Source organism: Mytilus trossulus, chromosome 8, assembly GCF_036588685.1.
Source record: "Mytilus trossulus isolate FHL-02 chromosome 8, PNRI_Mtr1.1.1.hap1, whole genome shotgun sequence".
Lineage (NCBI taxonomy): Eukaryota > Metazoa > Mollusca > Bivalvia > Mytilida > Mytilidae > Mytilus > Mytilus trossulus.
In genome coordinates, this window is record NC_086380.1 from 38786213 (window position 1) to 38810890 (window position 24678).

A 24678-nucleotide genomic window follows, 5' to 3' on the forward strand; every position below is an offset into this window, starting at 1 on the left:
TTATGATTATTGCTTAAAAATTTGCACACTTCTTAGTTCTATTTGTCTTAAGATCTGTATACTTTTTCGTTTTGATTCAAAATTTTGTTAGAGATATTGAGTTTTTTTGTAAATACAGGGGGTTTACATGTCACGTCGTATCTCAAAAGCAATTTATGATTATTGACTGAAATGTATTTACTTCTTAGTTATACTAATCCAAAGGTCTGTATACCTTTTGGTGATGATTCAATGTTTTGTTTTAGAGTTATTGATTTTTTTTGGTTAAAAACGGGGGGTTCACATGTCGCTCTGTATCTCAGAAACTATGTATGATTATTGCATTAAACTTACCCACAAGACGACGAGCGTATCATGCGCTCATGACGCAGGTGTTTATTTAAACCTATAGGAACACGTAAACGACTGAGCAGAAAGATACTACTGAACAACAAATCCTTCAAGGAGTCCACTGATGATTTCAGTCCTGTTGATATTTTGTAAATCTTAATTGCTATTCACAGTTTAACTCTATCTGTAAAGTTTTTGCAACACCAAAAACAACTAACGGCCATTATATCCTTTATGATTAAAATACTGTTGTCTTTTGATTATGTCTGAATTGCTGAACATTTTCACTCTTTGCAGTTTCCCTCTATCTACAATCATACATTTTTTTGCCCAAAATCAAAATAAATGTTAAAATCGGCATTTAGGCAATAACTCCCTAGAATCAACTGTCATTTTTTGCTATGTTGATTGATAAAGAAAGGGTTTCCTTCTCATCATTTTGTTGTTTAAAGTTTCTATCGGTCTAATAATAAGCAAATTGGGGATAAAGGGTGAAACTCGTCATTTAAAGATTCTTTCAAGAGCATATATACTTCCACAAAGAGTTAACAGACAATTTTAGGCTACTAACTTATTTTGAGTAATTTGTCGATCTTGTCTTGTGATGATTTTTTTTTAATATTTCTATCGATTTGAATGTTCAAGGTCATAGACAAACAGGCACACAACACTTTTTGTAAATCTTCATGTAAGGGCATTTACTCTTATAAGTTGTTGAAAAACAATTTGGGTCATGTTGACTTGTATGTCGATCTTGTCTTGCTGATAACTTTTTTTTGCTATTTAAATTTCCATGTATCTATTAAAATTCTCAACATTATAGACAACAAGATTGCACACACTGAAATGTCTCGCCTTCTATGATCTTCTATACTACCCATTGATATTATTTTGATAGTCCTGAATATAAAACTATCACATAAACTTATAACATAAACCAAGAAAATGAGGTCAAAGTCACATAAACCAAACGAAAAATACATGTTCACCTTACAATCTTTAAATACACTAAACATTGTTGACCTATTGGTGGCAGTTTCTGAGAAACAGATTTAACCAAGAAAACTAAAAATTGACCAATGAACCATGAAAATGAGTTCAATGTCAGATGAACCATGCAAGGCAGATATGTAAAGCTTACAATCATTTCATACAACAATTATAGATCACCTATTGCTTATAGTTAAAGAAAAACAGACCTAAACACGAAAAATGAACACTGAGCAATGAACCGTGAAAATGAGGTGGTCAATAAAATATGCAAGACTGACATGTTCATCAAAACATATTACCGTACACAAAATGTAATTGACCTATTGAAGATAGTATTAGAAAATAAATTTCTTCGCTGATGCGCATGGCAGTTGGACATCCAACCCTGAAAAGTAGGGGCCAAAAATGCACACAATATTCACGCTTGATACAGGTCTGAATTGGATTGTAATCAAATGTTGACACATAATAGGTTTCTGACACAGATTAACTGTAGTCAAAGAACTTCAAATTGGTTATGTGATTTGAATTTATATTCATTGTTTTGACTTTGTGCAATACACTCTGCTGATGAGAATTGACCCCGCCTCCCCCCCGAAAAAAATAATCTGAAATGAGAAAAATTGCCCCTCCCCCCTTTGCATTATTCCAAAAAAAATCCTTCTCTGAAGATACGGTCAGTATCTCAATTAAAATTTGTAATGGAGTTTGCAACCATATTTACCCATGTAAATACATCATAGAAGTTTTAAAATATAAAATAACTAAAATTGATATTAATTAATAGTAACTACTAAAAACAAATTGACAACTAATCACCTCAAGACAATCATCATTTCTAAATACAAAATTTACTAGCAGTGTAAGGGAGGTAATCAAACATTGTTTTTTTTCAATTTGATTTGGATTACCTCCCTTATACTGCTTTGTTTTTCCCCTTTTTTGCCCTTAATAGCTTAATTGATGGAGCCATGGCCCCCCTCAAGTCAATCCTAACCATCCTTTTGTCATTTTTGTAGTATGGAAACTTGTGGTATAATTTCAGAGAGATTTATGCACTTAGCACAAGTTATTGTTTGTTCACAATTTCTTTTTTTTAAATATTGTCTCTTTAAACAACAGGTTACTTGAAATTTTGATCTCATTGCTTTGGTCATTTATACTTATCAAAATTTCTCTCATTTGTACCTTTCAGAGACAATAAAATTGAGAATGGAAATGGGGAATGTGTCAAAGAGGCAACAACCCGACCAAAGAATAAAACAGCAGAAGGTCACCAACAGGTCTTCAATGTAGCGAGAAATTCCCACACCCGGAGGAGTCCTTCAGCTGGCCCCATAACAAATATATACTAGTTCAGTGATAAAAAACGCCATACTAATTTCCAAATTGTACACAAGAAACTAAAATTAAAATAATACAAGACTAACAAAGGCCAGAGGCTCCTGACTTGGGACAGGCGCAAAAATTCGGCGGGGTTAAACATGTTTGTGAGATCTCAACCCTCCCCCTATACCTCTAGCAAATGTAGAAAAGTAAACGCATAACAATACGCACATTAAAATTCAGTTCAAGAGAAGTCCGAGTCTGATGTCAGAAGATGTAACCAAAGAAAATAAACAAAATGACAATAATACATAAATAACAACAGACTACTAGCAGTTAACTGACATGCCAGCTACAGACTTGAGTTAATCTGACTGAAAGATTATGATTTCATCATATGAACATCAGGCACAATCCTTCCCGTTAGGGATTTAGTATCAGACCATCATAACATATATCATCGGAGAAGAACATAACCCGTGTCATGCCAACAACTGTTTTTTTAATAAATGTGTTTAGTTCCGATGCAAAGACCCTATCAGTGACTCAACATTAACGCCAAAATATGCAATCTTTAATGACTTGACAACAGTGTCGTATTAACTGTAAAATTATTATTTTTGGGAAACATTGCAGGAGATTGACCCACAGGCGCTTGGGTCTATGATACAGATTTTTTTTTTTTTTTTTTTTGTTGATTAAAATATTCAATTTTCTATATTTATAATGCATATCTATCACTTCTGTGTATATCTCACCTAGTTTCGAGTGATTCAAACGACTTATTGAAAATACCAAATTTTACTATCCATACTAAGAAACACAGGCGCTTGGGTCTATGATACAGATTTTTTTTTTTTTTTTTTTTTTGGTTGATTAAAATATTCAAATTTTACTATCCATACTAAGAAATCTTACTATCCATACTAAGGTTTCTTAGTATGGATAGTAAAATTTGGTATTTTCAATAAGTCGTTTAAATCACTCGAAACTAGGTGAGATATACACAGAAGTGATAGATATGCATTATAAATATAGAAAATTGAATATTTTAATCAACAAAAAAAAAAAAAAAAAAAAAAATCTGTATCATAGACCCAAGCGCCTGTGACCCAAGCGCCTGTGGATTGACCTTGACCTGCTGGTCAATTCTAACCATATCAGATTTATTCTAACTGCATTAATTTTGAGTAAAAGCAACAAAAACAAAAAAACATTTCAGGAGCAACAACTCCAAAATGATTTTCTGAAAATTCGACAGAAGATATCCTTTGACCTGAAGATTAGTTTTATCTGGTCAGATTTATAATTGCTTCTTCACTTTAATAAATATACAGGTAAACCAATAAAGCAAGTTACACCTATTTTTTCTATTTTTAGCAACATCAGCTATGTTCGTTGATTGATCAAAATCAAAGATACAATTTCAAAATAATTACCAAAGACATAGACAAACAAGAATGTGTCCTCAGTACACGAATGCCCCACTCGCACTCACATTTGCTATGTTCAGTGGACCGTGAAATAGGGGCAAAATCTCTAATTTGGCATTAAAATTAGAAAGATCATATCATAGGGAACATGTGTACTAAGTTTGAAGTCGATTGGACTTAAACTTCATCGAAAACTACCTTGACCAAAAACTTTAACCTGAAGCGGGACAGACGGACGAACAGACAGACGGACGGACAGACGCACAGACCAGAAAACATAATGCCCTTCTACTATCGTACAAGGGGCATAAAAACAAAAACAAACAAGAATGTGTCCAAAGTACACGGATGCCCCACATGCACTATCATTTTCCATGTTCAATGGACCGAGAAATTGGATAAAAAAAATAATTAGGCATTTAAATTAGAAAGATAATATCATAGGGAACATGTGTACTAAGTTTCAAGTTGATTGGACTTCAACTTCATCAAAAACTACCTTGACCAAAAACTTTAACCTGAAACATGCACTTTCATTTTCTATGTTCAGTGGACCGTGAAATCGGGTCAAGCTAATTTGGCTTCCAAATTAGAAAGATCATATCATAAGGAACATGTGTATGAAGTTTCAAATTGACGAAAGAACAGACGGACGAACGAACGGACAGACAGACAAACGGACGCACAGACCAGAAAACATAATGCCCCTCTACTATCGTAGGTGGGGCATAAAAAACATTCAGGTAAAGATTTAAAGTTTTGTTTTTTAGATAAGAAAAGTTTTTTTTGGTTAAAAGATTACTTAATCAGAAGGAAGACGACAAGTGATGGCATAATCTCAAAAACAATATTGAACAAAATACAACATGGAAAACTATAGACTGAGCAACATGACCTCACCAAAAACTACTCCTGCTCCACATGTAGCACCTGTCTTGTTGCTAATGTAAGCACAAACCTGGTAATATATATTAAAATCAGAAGGTCACTTTCTGGAAAAGGGGACAGGATAACTCTAGGAACATATCCTCTATCATCTGTTAAACTACATATTTAAGAACATCTAAGAAAAATTGACTGAGTACAACCATCTTGTGATAGCATCTGTGATATTAACAAAAGGCTGATTTCAATTTCATCACTTGAAACTCTTGGTTTAATAGCTTCTTTGTGAGCAGCAACCCTCTTTAATGGAAATACAAGCCTTTGAGTATCGTATTAACCAGGAGATATAAACTCAGTATGCATACATTGCTGGAATGTTGCTTCATAGAAAAGGAAAGGTCACAATTGGAAGCTGAAATAATCTCTTTTGTCATTATTTTTATTTTGTTTTTGATAAACACTCAATGTCAATTTTTAGAAATAAATCAAGAGATGAGGCAACCTTAACTGTATCTGCAATTGTTTGCACCGCTCCTAAGTCAGGAATCACTGGCGGATCTAGAAATTTTCATAAGTGGGGGCCCACTGACTGCCTTAAGAGGGGGCCCACTCCAGTCACGCTTCAGTGATTTCCTATATATGCAACCAATTTTTCCCTCCCTAAATCCACCTCTGGGAATATGATGCTTAGTAGTTGTCGTTTGTTTATGTGGTTCATAAGTTTTTCTCATTTTCTTTTATATAGATTAGATCTTTGGTTTTACACTAGTATTTTTTTAGGGCCCTTTAGAGCTTGCTGTTTGGTGTGAGCCAATGCTGTGTTGAAGGATGTACCTTGACCCATAATGATTATATTTTATTTGGAGGGAGAGTTGTCTCATTGGGACTCATACCACATCTTCTTATATCCATTAGATTGTCTGATTCTGTACTGTTTATGACACTTTTGTCTGAAATCTTATTAGCATGCCAGCAACTGATATCAGAGAGTAGGGTTAGATGTTTAAATATCAGCTTGATAATCTTCAAATTTTCTTTCACAGTAGCTGTTGTCATGCATGGATGTAGGATTTTATATAAGGGGCCATTCTTAAAAATTAGAAGTTAGAGGAAGATATTTTGACAAAAAAATGTTTTTACTGTTTTTAGTAATGTTAGCCATGTATGCATGGTTAATAGGGTTGGATGTATTACATGTATGTTTTAAAAATATAGTTAAGCGATCGTGAACCTTTGCTAACCCTCTTTAGTTTGATTAGTTTTCATTATGTACATGTATTATAAATTTTCCAGAATAAAAGATATTCCAGATTCGAAGAATTCCTTGTGCAAAGATATTCAGGCGAAACCTTTCAAAGAAAAAGTTTATATCAAATTGTTTAGACATATAACATTTAATACATTAACTACATACAAAATAAACAAATGACATAAATTATCGTTGATTCATTATGCTAAGTTCCTCTTGTTCTCGGTTTGTTGACATAATTCCTTGTAAACCAGATAAAAACTTATTAAAACTGTCTCTAACAGATTCCCCATCTTCTTCTATGTTTGTCTGTACTACAGATAAATTGCTAAAGGCTCCAGCTGAAACAGACAGAAAATATGTACCTTATTAGTATGATTATTAATCTAAGTGATTATCAAAGAGACAAAAAGAAAGCTAGCATTTTGAAAATAACAGGTACTATGCATTAACTCAAAATGTAATTATTGACAAACTTCACTTTATATGTCTTTTGATCCTTTGTGTAGTTTGTTGTAGCCAACTCTTCACAGGATGATTAATTTTCTTTTGTTTTAAATTTGGTGTAGTAAAAATAAAGCTTAAACTTTATAATTCAACGTGAGACACTATTCCCTTGTTAACAAAATGATGTGTAAAATAGGAAAGTTAGGAAGAAGCTTTGACTAAAACATCGCCCCTGCACTGAAGACTTTAGCATAAAAAGAGACAACCATCAAATTGCTTCATAAGTTATACAACCTGATACTGTAAATTCAGAAATTATTGCGAGGTTTTTATTATTGCGAAAAATGGGACAGAGTTTAAACGCAATAATTTAAACTTGCTTTGAAATGTTTTATATGAATTAAACAGGAATTTTGATGAAAATCGAAAAAATTAAAATCGCATTTAAGTCTAAAATGACAAAATCGCGATAATAAATGCACGCAATAATTTCTGAATTTACTGTAATCAAATGACCAATCAAATCATTTACAAATACTACTTACAGAGTTCTGCACGCTCCCTGTCTGATGAACCAGGTTTGTGATGTGCAAATACAGCACACTGACTGTCTTTTAAACCCTGATTCTGTACAAAACACTCATGCCTGCAAAACAACATCATCAAATGAACTAGCAAATATGGTATTCACCTTATATGTTTAATTCCAAACTTTAAATTAAATAAGCTGTATCACTTTAATCGGGGATTTTGAATTAAATGTAGTGAAACAGAGACTTAGATAAATTAAAAATGCAAAATACCTAGAAGAAAAAATGCTTTGCATGTCTGATGTACATGTATGTCATGTATTAAAACAGATTTGAATTTATTCATTTTGAGTTATCTCCCTTTAACACTGTATAAACCTTTAGACTCAGTTCCACCAGTGTGTTAGCGGTATGTTGATCTATATAGGTCCAAACCTTGACTGATGGAAATAGCCTAGTACTTGCATTTCATAAATTAATAACCTACCATTTTGCTAAGTCTTGTCCATGACTTCCTTGGTCTGGGTTATATACAAATAATACTCCATTGGTATCCTTTGCTATTGCTGGCCAACATGACTCAAATCTAAAAACAGAAAATAGCTCAAGTGTATTTTACCAAAATAATGCACACAAAAAAAATTCCTTTTTTTTAATATATGCGTAAGCATTCATTTAACACATATTGTCTTAATTCTGTTTCAAATAAATGTTTAAATAGAATTGAAGAAATTGCCTTTCAGAAACTGCATTATTAATAAAAGATGAATCTCCCTTTATCCACATCTACATAAGTAAGACACTGTTTGTCAAAATTATTATAATTTATAATGACTTTTTTCAATGTCATACAAGAATCCTGGTCTTTTATTTGGGAAAATGTGGTTTGTTTTTCTACCACCTCTACAATATATCTCCTTTTGTTCATTACAGATGTCTTGTTATAATCAAATCAGTTTTTGAAAGTGTAAGTATTTTGGTATGTCAATCTTATAGACTTATACATTATAAAATCTTACTTTTTGTCCCCACTGACATCCCATAATTCAACTTCTATGTTTTGTCGACTGTTAAAGTTGTTTGTTTCAAATTCTAAAATTCTGAAAAGAAGAATGTTAAATTATTTCATAATAAACAAATCCATCAATTGGAAATTCAGGAGCATAAAAAGCAAGAAAAACATTCAGTAGAAACAAGTGTTGTTTTGAGTTGGTATTAAGCCAGTCATTTTTTATTTACTTTCCAATATGTCTAATTGATGCAAACAAAACTAAATTTATTACTAACAATACTAAGTTTAATAATACATATATCTTAAATTCAGAAAATGAAAGCGTCATTGAAATTTGGTGTCTGGTGGAAGATGTCTTTTTGGTACCGTACATGTAATTTATTTACACCGTTATAAGTTCTTATGCTCTCAAATGGTAAATAATTTTGACTTATTTGGAGCTTTGAATGACAATAATACAGCTAGCTTTTACCTGCATCCCTGTGTTGGATGGTATTCACCACTAGAAGTATCTGTTGCATCTGCTAAGAAGTTCGCTAACACAGTTTTACCACTCTGTAAAATAAAAAGAAAATTATCAAGATCTTCTTTTACAAAATATATAAACATAAATTGTGTGACTTCATAAATCACTGAAATCTGAAATGGGATTTAGTCTCGGTGTGTGCTGTACTTTATGTCTGTAAAATATATAATATACACTGTGGCTATTAATTTTCTCATTTTCTCATTTTAAAATTTCTATATAATTTGTCTTTAATTATTGTGGAAGGCCATGGTCAAATGTTGACTTATGTTTGTATATGGTACATGCTTATGTATTTTGTTTTCTGTTAATGAGTTGTCTCATCCTGCTCATATGGGGAACATAAGACATATCCTTAATTTTGTATACTAAAGTCTTGATTGGCCTTTCCAGTATTCAAAGGATGTCAATATAATTTCACATTATCATGATTATACTGTATAACAAATTGTGTGAATTTTAAATATGATGTTGCAATTTTTGTTTTGAATTTTTAACAAATTTACCTTTAAAGAGTATATATTTTAGTAAGATATCGTCACAATCTAGTCCTAATAATAATGACGTCTTGGAAGGCTTTTAAAAAAATTTACTTTGACGACTTCCTGCAAAGTAAGGCTTAGGCGTCAAAGAAATAATTATAATAGCCTTGCGACGTACAGCCTCAAAGAAAAAATATTATAATATCCTTGCGGCGTAAGTCGTCAAAGAAAAAAATTATAATACACCTTATCGCTATTTGTCCGCCATTACTGGATATCACACAGGTTCCCGTAAAATTTTGACGTCATAAAACAAAATATTTGACGCCACAATGGAAAAGTGATTGTTGTATGTGTCAAAAGGTTGAGTGGCTGGGTCGGTCGGCCGAGTAGACTAATAGAGATAAGGTGTATAGCCTTGCGACATAAGGCATCAAAGAAAAAAAATATAATAGCCTTTTAAGTACTCCAAACTCTCATTGTCTCGGCTTTTAGTGTGGACAATTTTTACAAAACTTTCTTGGGCTCATCTGGCAGCACCTGTCAAATATAATTTCACTCTTGGAGGGAATTCTAGTCAAATCGGCACCTGGTTAAATCGGCACTTGGTCAAATCGGCACCCAGTATAGTCAAATCGGCACCTATAGTAAAATTGGCACCTGGTTAAATCGGCACTTGAAGTCAATTCGGCACCCATGTTAAATTTGTTTAATGTATATGTTGTGTACAAGATGTAACTTTGTACAGGGTTTTTGTACAAATTATAAGTTTTTGACACACATTTTCTTACACCAGGTGATACAAGTTTATCTTTAAAAATGTTCTAGTTCAATCTTTAAATTCAAATTTATATACTTTATATAGATATAGGAAGATGTGGTGTGAGTGCCATGTTTAACATAACATTTCGTGCTATTATCCATGTCCTCACAATGGAAATGAGAATACCTGAATGGTTTAAATTCTATTTTTCTCCTGATAGGTACCACATATATTCATAAAAAGTCTTTTTGTGGTCTAATAATGTTTTTGTATTTATTCTCACTATTAGATTGTATCATATAGTTGTGAAAATATGACAGAAATATGCGAAACAAAAGCCAGTGTTACATTGTGTTTTCACTATATATGTACTTGATTAAAGTTATTAACTAATTGAAATTTATCAAAACATTGGTCACATAATGTTGAGAAAACTTTAAATGATTTTTACTGCTTGATGCTTTTTAACATGTAATGCATGATAAAATCCAACCCCCAAAATAATTGTGATCGAATTTATACATTTTTAAAATTATTTATATATATATGGGACTATTATGCTAGTATTCTAAAATTACTTACTTAGCATAATAGTCCCATATATTATATCAAATATTATTGGATGCAAAATTGACTTTAAATAGGTGCCGATTTGACTAGATGCCGATTTAACCAGGTGCCGATTTGACTTTTTCTATGGGTGCCGATTTGACCAGGTGCCGATTTGACTTGTACCCCCGCTCTTCTTTCAGTTTCAGTTTTTAAACCCCCTTGAAAACCTTATCTGGAAAATTATATATTTCAAAAACTTAGGTCACAGCTGAATTGTTATGAAACTTGCCTCACAAGGTCCAACAACAAGAATTTTTACTTTAAACATCATTTTACAGCAACTGACTTATTTCTTATTCACAGATTGAAGGAATGTGTACATCTCGCTAAGGAAGTGGAATGAAAGCGCCACCTGGTGAACATTGTAAATATTTGATAATATTCTAAATTTGAGAGAGTTAGGAATTTTTTTGATAAATCATCAATACAATAGTCATTTATGTTCGCTCATACAATGATAAAATTTGGAAATAAGGCATTTAAAAAGTTATATTTTTTACGACACACCATTTTTACGGTTTGTTTGATCACGTGACCTCAAATTTTCAGATTGAAAGCCGCAAAAGTTATATCATGCTGAGTCTTGTAAAAAGTTTGATTTCTCAAATATTTCATTGATTTTCACATATGTTACAAGGTACCATATATGTATGGAATATTTTTTTACATGTTTATGTTGCTGCTAAATGTATTTTAGAGGGTTTTTTTAATGAAAAATTTTGTTTATAATTTTTATTCAGCATAAATAGGTTTCTTCTCCTTCTTCTTTAAGTTTCAAGAGGTTTTATTGTGTGAAGAATAATATGAAGCATTTGTAAACATTGAAAGAGGACAGAAATAAGGGTTCTGATCAGTGATCAAGTTAAACCAGTTTCACTAACCATATTATTTGTACTGGGTATACACCTTATCGCTATTTGTCCACCATTACTGGATATCACACAGGTTCCCGTAAAATTTTGACGTACTAAAACAAAATATCTGACGCCACAATGGAAAAATGATTGTTGTATGCGTCAAAAGGTCAAGCGGCCGGGTCGGCTGGCAGAGTAGGCTAATAACGATCAGGTGTATTATTCTGGATCCTGCTTAATGTTTTTTTTCAGAATCCTGTATCCTGCTTTTCGATGCTATGATAGCATATGTAATTTCCTGTTTCCTGTAAGACTTTGTTTGCTTAATTAATATGAGACAGGCACTACCTGACAGCTACATGTGGAAGGGAATACACCTTATCACCCACCTTATCACTAATCCCTGCTGACCCGGCCGCTTGAACTCTGACGCATCAGGGACTAAACTTGGGAATTTCAAGCTGGGAGCCCAGACCAGATATTTCATAATTAGTTTCTATATATATTTACCTGAAAGTTGAGGGGCCCAGCTTAAAATCTAGGAGCCATGGGCGACTGGGCTCCCTTTAAGTTTTGTCCCTGCGCATACAACAATAACTTTTTCATTGTGGTGTCAGACATTTTATTTTCTGACTTCAAAATTTTACGGGAACCTGTGTGATATCCAGCAATGGCCGACAAATAGCGATAAGGTGTATGAAATCCGTATCAATTACTCTTTTTTTAAATTGTGACATATTTTAATGTTCTAATAGAAAAAGATATACCATAAAATTTCCAATATTGGTCCTGTTGTTACGGATAGACAGTCTCACAATTTGCACCAAAAATTTTTTCAACTACTCGTCTGAAAAGACCAATATTCCAACATTTTTTTTATTGGCTCAAACATTGTCAAACAAAGTTTTGCAATAATATACCAGTCCATATAAGTTTTCACTAGTCTGGGGCATTGGAGTGAATTATTGGCTAAACATACAGACTGGTCTGGTGTCATGACAAAGGAGACAGGAAGAAAGAAGGAGATTTCTGTGCAAATGTTGGAAAATAAAAGTAATCAAATTTGAGTTCAATAGACATTAGTATATGATTATTATTGATTTTTCTACTGATATAGGGGATTTCATCTTCTTATAATATTGTTTTCATACGTACAACAAATTTGACCAATGCCGCTCGACGCTAAGACCCCAATGAGATCCTCTGTGTAATGATTTATTTTCCTGTATTTATAGATTCTTAATACATTTCCAACTAATGTTAATCTCCATTGGTTGAAGGAACTGAAATTATTAAAAAAATGTTTGTTGTTATATTTTAGGATGGAAAAGGAAGTTTCTTATAAATATTGTTTAAAGCACAACTAGACAATGTCTTCTGTAAGTAAATATCTAATTAATAATTTATTTAAATTGAAAAGTTCATTGGAACATAAAGCAGTTGCTTGGTTCTGGCTAGAAATCAAACTAAATGCAATTGTTCCTTTACCTAGAAGTGAAGTACATTTACATGTATAACTGTCTGTTTTTTTTCAGAATTAACAGACTGAGAATCAAGTAAAAAATATATATAATCGTTAGCGCAATAGAAGAATATGGTGTTCATGTATTATAACATCAATGAGACAGCAACCTAGTTACATAAATCATTTGTAAATAACTGTGCACATACATGAATATGATTTTGTTTTTCTGAAATAGTGGGAATAAATGAAATATAATCTTTTAAACATCCGTATTTCACACCAAATTCTCCAAATAAAAAACAATGCATGTTTGGTCTAACAAATCTATCAACTTTCTCAATAACATCACTAAGTTCATCAAACATTTTTTTGTGTATAAATACTTCTGTTTTCTATATATATATATTTTGTTCTTGTATGAATTATATATTTTATTTTATTTTTGTATGAATTTTTTTTTGACTGATGATCAGTTTTGTTCATTTCAGACAAGTGCTCCAAGTACAAATGACCTTGCCTTGCCAGTTGCTGCCATTGTGTGCATATCTGTTGTGTGTTATACATTGTTAATTATAGGTGTACTAGTTCTTAGATGGGCTATTCGTGTAAGTGAATAATTAAGTTGAAAATGGAAATGGGGAATGTGTTTTAGAGATAATATAATAACCCAACCAAAGAGCAGATAACAGCTGAAGGCCACCAGTGGGTCTTTAACGCAGCGAAAAAATCCGGCACCCAGCTAGCCCCTAAATAAAATTGAGTACTAGTTCAGAACTTAAGTTTAAAGTGGACGTCATCCTAAACTCCAAAACATATAAGTGAACTCAAACTAAATAACGTACAAGACTAACAAAGGCCAGAGGCTTTACATTGACTCTGTAATCATAATACACATTTTTGCTATCAGAAGTCAAAATCTATGACAGATATACATGTATAAAGAAACTAGAGATTAAAAAAAAATATTTTGGTATTACATTGTTTTTCTCAAATAGTGTTATAAGAAACAAATGAACAAAAAAAATTGAACTCCACTGTGTTTACAATGTTTGACAATGACAAATGAATGATTTAAATTAAGACAATTTGAAATCGAGAGAATTTCAGAGAAACAAATTATGAAAAAATACATTTTAGTAGAAGAAGCTTGCTGAATTTGTTTTTACAAGTGTCACAATTTGATGCAATATTAGAACTATTTGATAGATATATGCTGCTTTAATGGTACAGCTGTAAATATAATGAATATAGATATAAAAGAGATATTGTATGATTGACAAAGATACATGTAAATGCACAACTTTCCACCAGTCACCAAAGGAAGTGTATGTAATCACTTATAGTGCACTGATTGGCCTAACAATGAGAAAATCCAACTTTTGTTTTAGACATTTAAAATTATGAATGCTGACATACTTAGGAAGAAAATTTGTGCAATCTTGTTTATACACGTATTTATATTGACTCATTAATTTATTTCTATATTTAGAGACATAACATTTGTGAAAATTGCTGCAAGTGTAATTTATGTGGAACAGAAGAACCCTTGGAATGTACATGTTGTGTGAATGTTTCTCAGAGCTGTGACTGTGATCCTAGTCTGAATAGATGTTTGGACAAATTATGTCCTAATAGAAAGGTATGGTGATCGGGTGTCAAAGTCATGTCAAAAAGTTAAGAATGAAGGGTTAGAATAAATAAAGGAGCAGTTTTAAAGTTTTTAAAGACTTGGGGTTTGAAACCAGTAAGATACTGGCTTTATCATTTTATTGCATTGGTGAAAAATTTAACAGCTTTTTACTGATTTATTGTATTAAAGGTATGTAAAATAATGTACATGCATGATATTATAAAAAAGTAGTGAAAAATATTAGTTTTAGTCAGAACATTAACGAGAGCATTAGAAAAGTTCAATTTCAGCCAAAGTTTGATACAGCATGCATGCATGATTGCAATAATTTAGACATCTTCACTAATCCCATGCCCAGTCCCTTTTGATGAATATAAATTCTTTATACAATTTTGAAAATTCATTTATTTATTTCAGATATACAATGATTTGACAATCAATCAATAGATTAAAAGCTTGTTTGTTTTATGAGACAGAGTCATTGCTATTCTTTAAATTTCAGATTATTTAAATGTAAAAAGACATGTTTTTATGACAAGTATGTTTTCAGACGGTGCAGCAATATTGGAGAGAAAGGGTATTACAATCATGTTTCTATGTTCTCTTTGTTTGTTATTGTATTGAAACTGAATGACAGTTACCAGTATTCAATAATTTTGTTAATAACCAGATAAATTTGATATGGTTAAACGTAATGTTTTTATTTATTTTTAACAGTTATTTTAGGGAAGGTGTAAAATATACACTTTGTGTAACAGTAAAGGTAAACACCTATAGCAAATGAACCATAACATCACATACATGTAAACATACATGTATCATGTTTTATACCTGAAAATAATGTAGCATTCTTCTATATTTTTGAAATGGTCCATAATTCAGTCACACTAAGCATTTCTAATATGAATATAATGATAAGCTGGAATGATCTGTCCACTTATATAGTTATATACATGGAATTCATTTCCAGATTACATGGCAACTAAGGTCCTACTTTTTTTATGTAGCTGGTTATGTTATCATTTAAATTCATATATATTGAAAAAAAATCTATATGATCTCTTCAGTTATTATTTACATAAAAACGAAAATTAAAAAAAAATGATCTTTTAGACAGGAAAATAAGTCAATACATTTCTTTTAAAAAAAATTAGCTAAAAAAAAGGAGATGTACATGTATGATTGCAAATGAGACAACTATTCCAAAGAGTTCAAATGATTAAGATGAAAGCAATTACAAAATGTACTGGTCACTGTATGTCTTTCAACAATGAGAAAAAACAATATACAAGATTTAAAAGTACTCAACATAAAAAATTTGAAACAATTCATTACAGAAAACTAACAGCCTTATTTATACAATGCAATAGTAGACAGAAAAAAATAGGGCATAATTATGTCAGACATAAAGCAACTACAACAAATGATTTAAAAGCTCCTGACATGGGACAGGCACACAAAGAATATGATAGGGCTAAACATTTAGATATTGTTTATATTGATCTTTACAATTTTTGTAATTTGTTTTCATCCATATTAATATTTTTTTGTTTCTCATCCCTTTTAGTTTTGATTTCATTCTACCTTTTCCAGTTTATATAATTTTTTTATTTTTTGTTCTATTGTGTTAAAATGTTTTGTTATAAGTTGTATGTATCATCAATTTGATTAATTTTTTAAGTTCAAACATTTCACAATTTATTTTAAAGGGCATACATTTTCAATCTGACAAACATGAATCATTCACTGAATGAGTGAAAATAATATTGTTACTAGCTATAAAGTGCATAGAGGTATTTAATGAAAGATGTTTTCTTTGGCTGAAGTGTCTCTGGATATTTAAATTTATATTTTGGTAATACATGTACTAATCTATTAAATTTCCTAAATTTGGTGCCCAATCTTACTGAATTTGACATTTGAAATGATTATTTAAGTTCTGGTGTGTAACATCATTCGAAATCCTCAAATTTGGTACCTTTAATTAGTACTTCTGTGTTAAAGATTTTTCACTATAAAATGTTTACTTTACATTTATGATATCAATTGTTCTATAAAACATGTACATGTATAGTAGTAATTTCTAGTACAATATTTATTTCATGTGATAGATGACATGTGCAATGCTTTTACTGAGACTCTGATGATTAGCCCCAATCCATCTACCCCCTTTTCAATACGGGATATATATAAAAATGAATTTATCAATCTTGTACATTTGTATTATATGACTCCTTTGGTATTTTCATACAAAATGGGCTTTTCGTAAGGAACACAATTTGAGGAAAATAATGCCATTCAGAGCTTGGAAACAAAATATTTTTAAAATGAAACTTTATGAAAATATTTTTTTTTCAGAATGTGAGTTGTGTAGATATTTTGCTGTGCCAATGTTTTGCAGGTCCAAATAATTGTTGTACAAATGTAAGTAAAAACCATTGCAAAAAATCTTACACTTTTAATATTGTTTGTTCCTTGTTAAGTTGTCAAATGGTAGGATCAGATTAAATATTTGTTAGGTTATAATCATTGGGTTATAATGTGGAACTGTGTCTATGTCATAACCCTATTTCCTAGAGTTATGCACGTTGATGAATATAATTTTTTTCCAAATTCAAGGTAAGGAGTTTAAAAAAGTTAACTTTAAATGATTAGAAATTGCAGTATTTCAATTATACATTTTCTCATTTCTGCCAAATACATGTAATGATACAAGTAAATAACCTTTTTTAAAAGTTATAATTTGACAATTCAAACCATTACTGATACTGTATGGGAAAATTAATATCGATAAGTGATAAGGCATTAGGTAAAGGTTTTCTCATGCATTTTGTCAATTAAATACCATTACTGGATTAGGAAATAAATATAAGTTCAGCAATAAGGCAGCATGGATTACTCATATACCGTTGTATTTTTATTAGAGAAATTTGATGGCATATTTCATGCATGGCATTTAGAAATGACTGATGATTTTATTACAATTTATATTTTTCAAAAGTTATGCATGATACATTTTTATAGAAGATTAACTAACAAATATGAATATTCATGTTCATTAATTAAAGGAAGGAGAACTATATGAGGTACACAGAAATCAATTTTTAGATGAGATATTATATATACTCAATATTCCGAGGGTTACTTCTCTGATCTCTATTCAGGGCCTGCGGTCATAAAACTTTACCCTGTACAAGTACAAAATGTATGATTGAAACCCAAATCCAGCATTTTTTTAGTTAAATTCTGAAAAGTCAGAGTATGATGATTTAGCTTCAAATTTTTATGACCGCATGGCCAGCTCTGTAACTTGAACTTAAAAGCTGTGGTTGGTATGGGACTTTCCTCTCACTTCACAAAAATGTGATTTCCTTTTGGAATATTCATACATACTTCTGAATATAAAGACATGTGCATCCACACCTTTTCTTCAAATTCTGGGTTCCAACTGTCCAGTTATGAGGGTTGCCCATTCTTGGATCAATATCAGTTTTCCAAAATGACCTTGCACACTTGATGGTGATGCAGTGCTTACAAAGTTATGATTTCATTTTTTTTTCTGGATTTGAAGGGATTCCGTTACAATTTGTTTGTCCTTGCTATTAATAAATTAGTTACACAACGTATTTGTAAAATATGAATCGAATTGTTCTTTATATAAATTGGGTAAATTAAAAAAAGGTAAATAATTCAAGGAATTAAAGGGTAATGCAAATAAAATTTCAGGAAAATAAAAACATTGTCAAATCAGCTCTTAATTTCCCTTAAAATGTAGGGTTTGAACTTTAAATCTTAAAAAAAGAAGACATTTGTGTTATCAAGGTTTTACTGTAATATTGTTTTTCTTCTATACAGTGGTGCAATGAATGTGGAACTCTACAATCTCAAAATGTCACGTGACATATTTCCATGGTAACAATAATATATAAATTACTTATAGTTGAGTAAGTATTTGTGTGAATATTCTCACCAGACTTCTCCACTCCTGTCTCATCACTGTTTCTTTGCTTGCTTTTACAAGACGTAGCACTGCTTGTAGGAAGCATGAGCTTACAACATTTCACATGTACAAATCTTTGAATACACGGCAAAATGCAATTATTTCACTATCGTTTATTTTGTTAAAAATTTCATGGCATGTATTGTTTGAAAACCATAACAGATTTTGTCAAATTTACATTTAATATTTAACCTGGAACCTTATCTATTTTACAAAAATGTTTTATAAAGACATTTTAATTATAAAGTATATGCTACTTAACAAAAATCCTGTTTGTCTGATAATTAATTTGATTCCAATTATGTAACACTCCTGTTAATGTTAAAATTTAAAAAAGTACACAAACTTCCAGAAATATATTAATAGATTTGTACAGTGAAATGTGATTATAACATCTTTCAGATTTATAATGGGTTTGACGGTGCTTAAACTAACATATTAATCTCTTTTTATAATCATTACTAACCGTAGAGTAGAAATTAGCTATATTTAAACATGTATATTATTTTAATTATATTCTAACAATCTCATATTATTTAAGGATCATCTCAAAATCAAACCGTGTTGATGCTAATATATGTGGTTTGGTTGATATATATTTTAAGAACCAAGAACTTGCATGGATAATATTTTCATATGTATGTTTGTCAACAAAGATTAATTAAATGAGATACATTTCCTGTATTTCTGTTTGCAAATGATTTGAAAATACCTTTAGATATGGCATGAAAAGAAATAAGGTTATATATTTTTTATAGATAAAAACAACATTAATTTTAGAAAATTTCTCTTGTAAATATTCGCACTCAATTACTTATATATGGTCTAGATCTGTAATCACAGGATATGATTTAATTTAAAAATTGTCGGTCAAAGGGCTTCATTTTGAACCCTATCACATTTTGAGATGGTCTGTTTTATTTTTGCTTCTTTATATACATGTAGCATGACTAAAATTAGGTGCAGAAAATAGCACATTGAAATATATACATTAATGGACATTGGTCATTTGTTTAAATAAATATGTGGAGGTAACAGTTGCTTGAATGGGTTGGTATTTAGAAATAGAACATTAATTTTTAGTCAAGCTGACAATCAGCTGCATGAAAATATGCATGGTTTATTAGGTAAAATTGGTTTTGCAGATTAAAACAAAAATACTTAAAAGTTAACTATTTGGTGTAAAAGTTTACTTTTTACTTGTCTTAATTAAGCCATTATATTTATATGTGTTATTTGTACACAATGTGTGAATGAATGTGTGTTACTTGTACACAATGTGTGAATGAATGTGTGTTACTTGTACACAATATGTGAATGAATGTGTGTTACTTGTAGACAATGTGTGAATGACTTTTTATTGGTTTAACTGAATATAAGAAATGGAATGGGTATTGTTGCATAAAGAAAAAGATATGGAGAGTTTTGATGTGCAAGTTTTATAATTGTAGCTAAACAGGTTAAATATTCATAGAAAATCAGTTTTGTAACAATGTAATTTATCACAGCCTCTGTTTATAATTCATGGCCAAGATGTCTCCTATAAATATGCATATGTTTTTTTATGTGCTTGATATTTTTCTTTTTATATGTATTTTTGAGTTGAGCAATTTTGTTGGCACACCTGGCCCAAGGGCCAAGTAAGCTTTTCTCATCATTTGGTGTCCGAGGTCGTCTGGAGTCGTCATCATTTGGCTTCGTTAACATTTACAACAACAAAAAACTTGGCCACAATCATCATGCAGGTATCTAGTTTAAAAAATGTGTCTGGTGACCTGGCCAACCAACCAAGATGGCCTCCATGGCTAAAAATTGAATATGGGTAAAATGTATATTTTGGTTTATAACTATGAAACCATAGCATTTACAGCAAATCTGACATGAGTAAACTTTTTTGTCAAGTCAAGATCTATCTGCCCTGAAAATTTCAGATGAATTGGACAACCTGTTGTGGGGTTGCTGCCCCTGAATAAGTAATTATAAGGAAATTTTGCTGTTTTTGGTTATTATCTTGAATATTTTTATTGAAAGAGATAAATAGCAATAATGTTAAGCAAAGTAAGATCTACAGATAAGTCAACATGACTAAAATGGTCAGTTGACCCCTTAAGGAGTTATTGCCCTTTATAGTTAACATTAAATTTTGACAGTTATCTTCTTTCACATATACTTTAAGCAATAGGTCAAATATATTTGGTGTTAGAAATGAATGATTGTAAGTGTACATAATGCAGGGTTCGTCTGACTTAAACTTTATTTCATGGAAATATAACTTATGAAACTATATAAATCAAATCTTTATCTAAAAGACATAAATTTAGTCATGATCTGTTAAACAGGAGTAACATTTCAGCATGTACTATTTTGTTATTGATCATGATTGCTTTACTGGTTTCACGATTCAGTTAAAGTTTTATCAGGTTAACAAACATGAAGAGTTATAAATCCATAGGGTGTATGCATGCACATGACACTAGCTGATCAATTGACAGTTTTTATCATGAAAATATACCTATCACAAAATACTGTAATATAATAACAAGAAAAAGTACATAAGGATCAGTATGTTGTTAGAAAGATCAATGAATGGCAATAAAAAAAACCAATAAATGACATTTATTTCTTCATAAATACAAAATGTTTCAGGGAAAATTAGCAAAACATGTATCCCAAAAATGTGTGACTTTATTCTAGAAACTCAACTTCTCAAACAAATAAGGTTCAAGTTGAGATCTTGCCCTACAGTTAAAATAGAATCATTTATAAGACAATTTTCAATACTTGATTCTAATTATATATTTAATAGTAGCCACAGTTTGTACAAACAAATATCAGATGAAATGTTTTCTAGTTTCAAGAAGTCTGAAGTGTGATCTTAAACATTCATGTCAACTATATAGACCCATAAAAAAACAGCTTTGAAGAAACTTAATTTGTACTTGTATATAATTGTAGGACGAGAAAGAAGATACTTGTTGTGTATTGCCGTGTGATGTCAAGTGTAATCATTTCAACTTTTGTTGTTTTGAGGTCAATTTGAGAACAACAACAAGTGAGCGAGAACATTCTGACTTTCAAATGATGCAAGTGAACTCAGCAAGGAGTATGCCTAGTCGTACTAAATCTGGACGAGAACCTTCAACTGTGGTTCAAGTTATAAATATTTAATGGAAAAGAAAATCCATTTGTATTTCATATTTGTTTGTTAATTTTTTGTTTAAATTTTAAAAAAATTAAAGGAGTTTTAAATATTTGATAATCACAGACATAATTTTTTATGTAAAAATTATTGTCAGTATTTAGAGTTAAACGAAGCAGGCCACTAGAGTAAGTTCTAAAGTGTGTTTTTTTCATGGAAATAAAACATATCTGGTGTCTTTTCCTACATATCTTATTTTTAGAGTTGCAAATGAATACATGTATATCTCTGACTTTTTTTTTTATCAAGCAGACTTGCATTTTCCCTCCTTTTCAACAGTCTCAAAGAGGAAGTATTTTGAAATGATTGTCAGAATCTAGAATTTAATTTTATGAATGAGCTTCATCTTTTTTTTTTAAATAAGTACATGTATTTGAGGTTTAACAATATTAAATAGAAATAGAACAAACCCATTGTTGTTTTCTCGATAATACTTAAAGAAACCTGTTATGTAAACAAATTAAAGTTCATTTTGTTTATTAAAAATATTTTATCTCATGAAACAATTTTAACATATTTATGATCTTAATAATCAAAATACTTGTATTATATGAATCTCATTTTGTGTTGTGATAAGTAAAACATGCCAACTCTCTGCAGGTGATGGTGCTAAACATTTTCCTTTTTCATTGAATTTTTTCTTGCACAATTCATATAAATTTAAATTCAAAACGTGTACTTGGCAGTGGTCAAATATTTTGAATTTATCTTTCCAAATTGAAGTTCTTGTGTTGTGATTGTAGAATGTATGAATCAGTGATATACAGGATATTTGCTTTAGTGCTATTGTGTTGACTTTTTATTCTTCATACAAATCATTTCTTTTTTATTTGGATACTTCATGTAAGGTTTCTTGCCTTTAACACTTAAACATCTTTATAAGAATTTATTTTTGATATGTTCTTCATACCACAAAATCTGGATAAATGGTTTGAGTAGGATAAAATGAAAAGAAAGGCTTATCGACCTAAACTAATTCTTCAAGTCAGCAATTTATTTTCTCTCACTTTTGTAAAACAATAATGAAGAAAAGGTATAGTAAAAGTTAAAAAAAAAAGTAAAAGTCAGTGTTCATGTTAAGGTGGTACCCAACACTTTCACTATAATTAATTTGGCTCGTTTAATTTTCATAAAATTTTGACAATGTACTGTAAATTCAAAAATTATTGCGTGCATTTATTATTGCGATTTTGTCATTTAAAACTTGCATGCGATTTTATTTTTTACGATTTTGAGAAAAGTCAAGCTTAATTAAGTTAAAATATTACTAAATGCGAGTTTTAATTATTGCGTTTACAACTCAGTCGCATTATTCGCAATAATAAAAACCTCGCAATAATTTCTGAATTTACAGTATTCACTTTGACCCTTTAACAAAAGAATAAAAATTTCAAAAATTTTGAACCAACCGTTTTGTCAGAAAAATTACACTGGTTATATAGCAGTTTGACAAACTTCAATTTTGATCAATGAGAAGCTTGATATTCCCTTTACAACACAACGTTATTAAAATGTTAAGCTGACTTGACAGAGTTATCTCCCTGTAGTGTTAGGTACCACCTTAATACAATGTTTATTGATTTGTAAAAGGATTGGTTGTTCTGTAGTATAGATATGTCTTTAGTCTGTCTACATTTTATTTACTTATTGAGAAATTTAATTAAAATTGCTTTGTTTAAAATAAATGATTTATTTTTTTGGAAAATAATTAATTGGAAAAAAATGAAATTGGTAATATAAATATATTTCTGTTGGTTTTATTGTTGTTATTGGGTTGCTTTTATTATTTTATAAAACTGAAGTAGACAACAGACATGATATTTAGGTTTTGTTTCTCATTGACTGGCCTAATATCTACTTTTGTTCATATTTTGTTATGAAAGAATACATAATGAAATTTTCATCAGGGGCAGGTAGACACTTTATTTTTAGATTAAGTAATGACAACAACATACTGTTTTCTTTTAATTTTAGTAGTGACAACATTGTTGAGCTTTAAAGTTGTGAATATTCAGTATATTTTATGATTTTTGAAAAGAGAAATTGATCTACGTAACCCCATTGGTCATGTGATCAGCATTATTTATTGTTATTGTATATGAGATGTGACCAACGAAATATTTTACCGTCCATTGTTATAAGCATTGTTATTTATTTAGATATTTAATAAACTCAAATATTGTACATTTATTTTTATTATTTCTCCTTTTATAAATAAGATACAAAAAGAAGGTACAACATTTTGCTTATCTCAGCCTCTGTCATATGTTGCTGTACTTAAAATTCATAAACAATTGTTAATAATGTGACTGGGTGAGTATCACAATAATAACTTGTATGCTGATATCTGATACATGTATTTGTATGCAGATTCTCTTGAAATCTCAGTAATAAATCTCACATTATTGTTCAATCTTCAGAAATCACAATAATAAATGCACACAATAATTTCTGAATTAACAGTACTAGTATATCAAAAAACACATATTTGGTATGATAGCTAATTAGACAACTATCCACCAGAGTATATTGTCCAGCAGTCATTCTTGTTGAATCTCTTTCAGATTTATTTCACCTGATCATCACCCAAATTTCATTTTCTATCATCCAGCATCTCTGTTCTTGCTATCACTGGGGAAAATTTTGTGGAGGCCAGATAAACATTTATTTCATTTTCAATCTTAAGAATGTGTATTTGCTTGCTCACTTTGATTGTGAGTAGTTTGGTCTACCAATACTTGACTATAATAAACCCATTATAGATACCAGGATTGAAATTTTATATTTACGCCAGACGCACGTTTTGTCTACAAAAGACATCAGTGACACTCGAATAAAAAAACAATGGCTAAATAAATTATGAAGTTGAAGAGCATTGAGAACCAAAAGTTTTGCCAACTACATCTAAGGTAATCTATTCCTGAGGTAGAAAAGCCTAAGTA

General features: G+C 30.6%; 2 protein-coding genes across 5 annotated transcripts; one reads left to right on the forward strand and one right to left on the reverse strand.

Moving 5' to 3' along the window:
- Positions 1-6317: 6317 nt before the first annotated feature.
- LOC134680925 (intraflagellar transport protein 22 homolog) lies at positions 6318-10957 on the reverse strand. Its single transcript, XM_063540237.1, has 6 exons — positions 10818-10957; positions 8678-8760; positions 8213-8293; positions 7681-7779; positions 7209-7309; positions 6318-6557 (listed from the first exon to the last, which is right to left on the reverse strand). Exons 1-6 carry the CDS (start codon positions 10857-10859, stop codon positions 6403-6405), a joined length of 561 nt encoding a protein of 186 aa, XP_063396307.1. The 5' UTR covers positions 10860-10957; the 3' UTR covers positions 6318-6402.
- Positions 10958-11086: 129 nt separating this feature from the next.
- On the forward strand, positions 11087-23922 carry LOC134680924 (uncharacterized). 4 transcript variants are annotated; one of them, XM_063540236.1, is made up of 8 exons: positions 11087-11225; positions 12764-12821; positions 13396-13512; positions 14397-14546; positions 15088-15114; positions 16896-16961; positions 18393-18481; positions 21493-21712. In XM_063540236.1, exons 2-7 carry the CDS (start codon positions 12813-12815, stop codon positions 18435-18437), a joined length of 414 nt encoding a protein of 137 aa, XP_063396306.1. In that variant the 5' UTR covers positions 11087-11225; positions 12764-12812; the 3' UTR covers positions 18438-18481; positions 21493-21712. The 4 variants fall into 4 exon arrangements, with proteins under 4 accessions (XP_063396306.1, XP_063396302.1, XP_063396304.1 ...); XM_063540232.1 differs by lacking the exon at positions 18393-18481 and having other exon boundaries at positions 21493-23922; XM_063540233.1 differs by lacking the exon at positions 18393-18481 and having other exon boundaries at positions 11113-11236; positions 21493-23922.
- Positions 23923-24678: the final 756 nt, after the last annotated feature.

Coding starts and splice junctions, on each gene's coding strand:
- LOC134680925 (XM_063540237.1), bottom strand. CDS start 10,859: ATGATGTTTAAAGTAAAAATTCTTGTTGTTGGACCTTGTGAG. Junction 8,761..10,817: donor TTGTTGTTGGACCTTGTGAG/GCAAGTTTCATA, acceptor TTTATTTTACAG/AGTGGTAAAACTGTGTTAGC. Junction 7,310..7,680: donor GGACAAGACTTAGCAAAATG/GTAGGTTATTAA, acceptor GTTGTTTTGCAG/GCATGAGTGTTTTGTACAGA.
- LOC134680924 (XM_063540232.1), top strand. Junction 13,513..14,396: donor TTCTTAGATGGGCTATTCGT/GTAAGTGAATAA, acceptor TTCTATATTTAG/AGACATAACATTTGTGAAAA. Junction 16,962..21,492: donor CAAATAATTGTTGTACAAAT/GTAAGTAAAAAC, acceptor ATATAATTGTAG/GACGAGAAAGAAGATACTTG.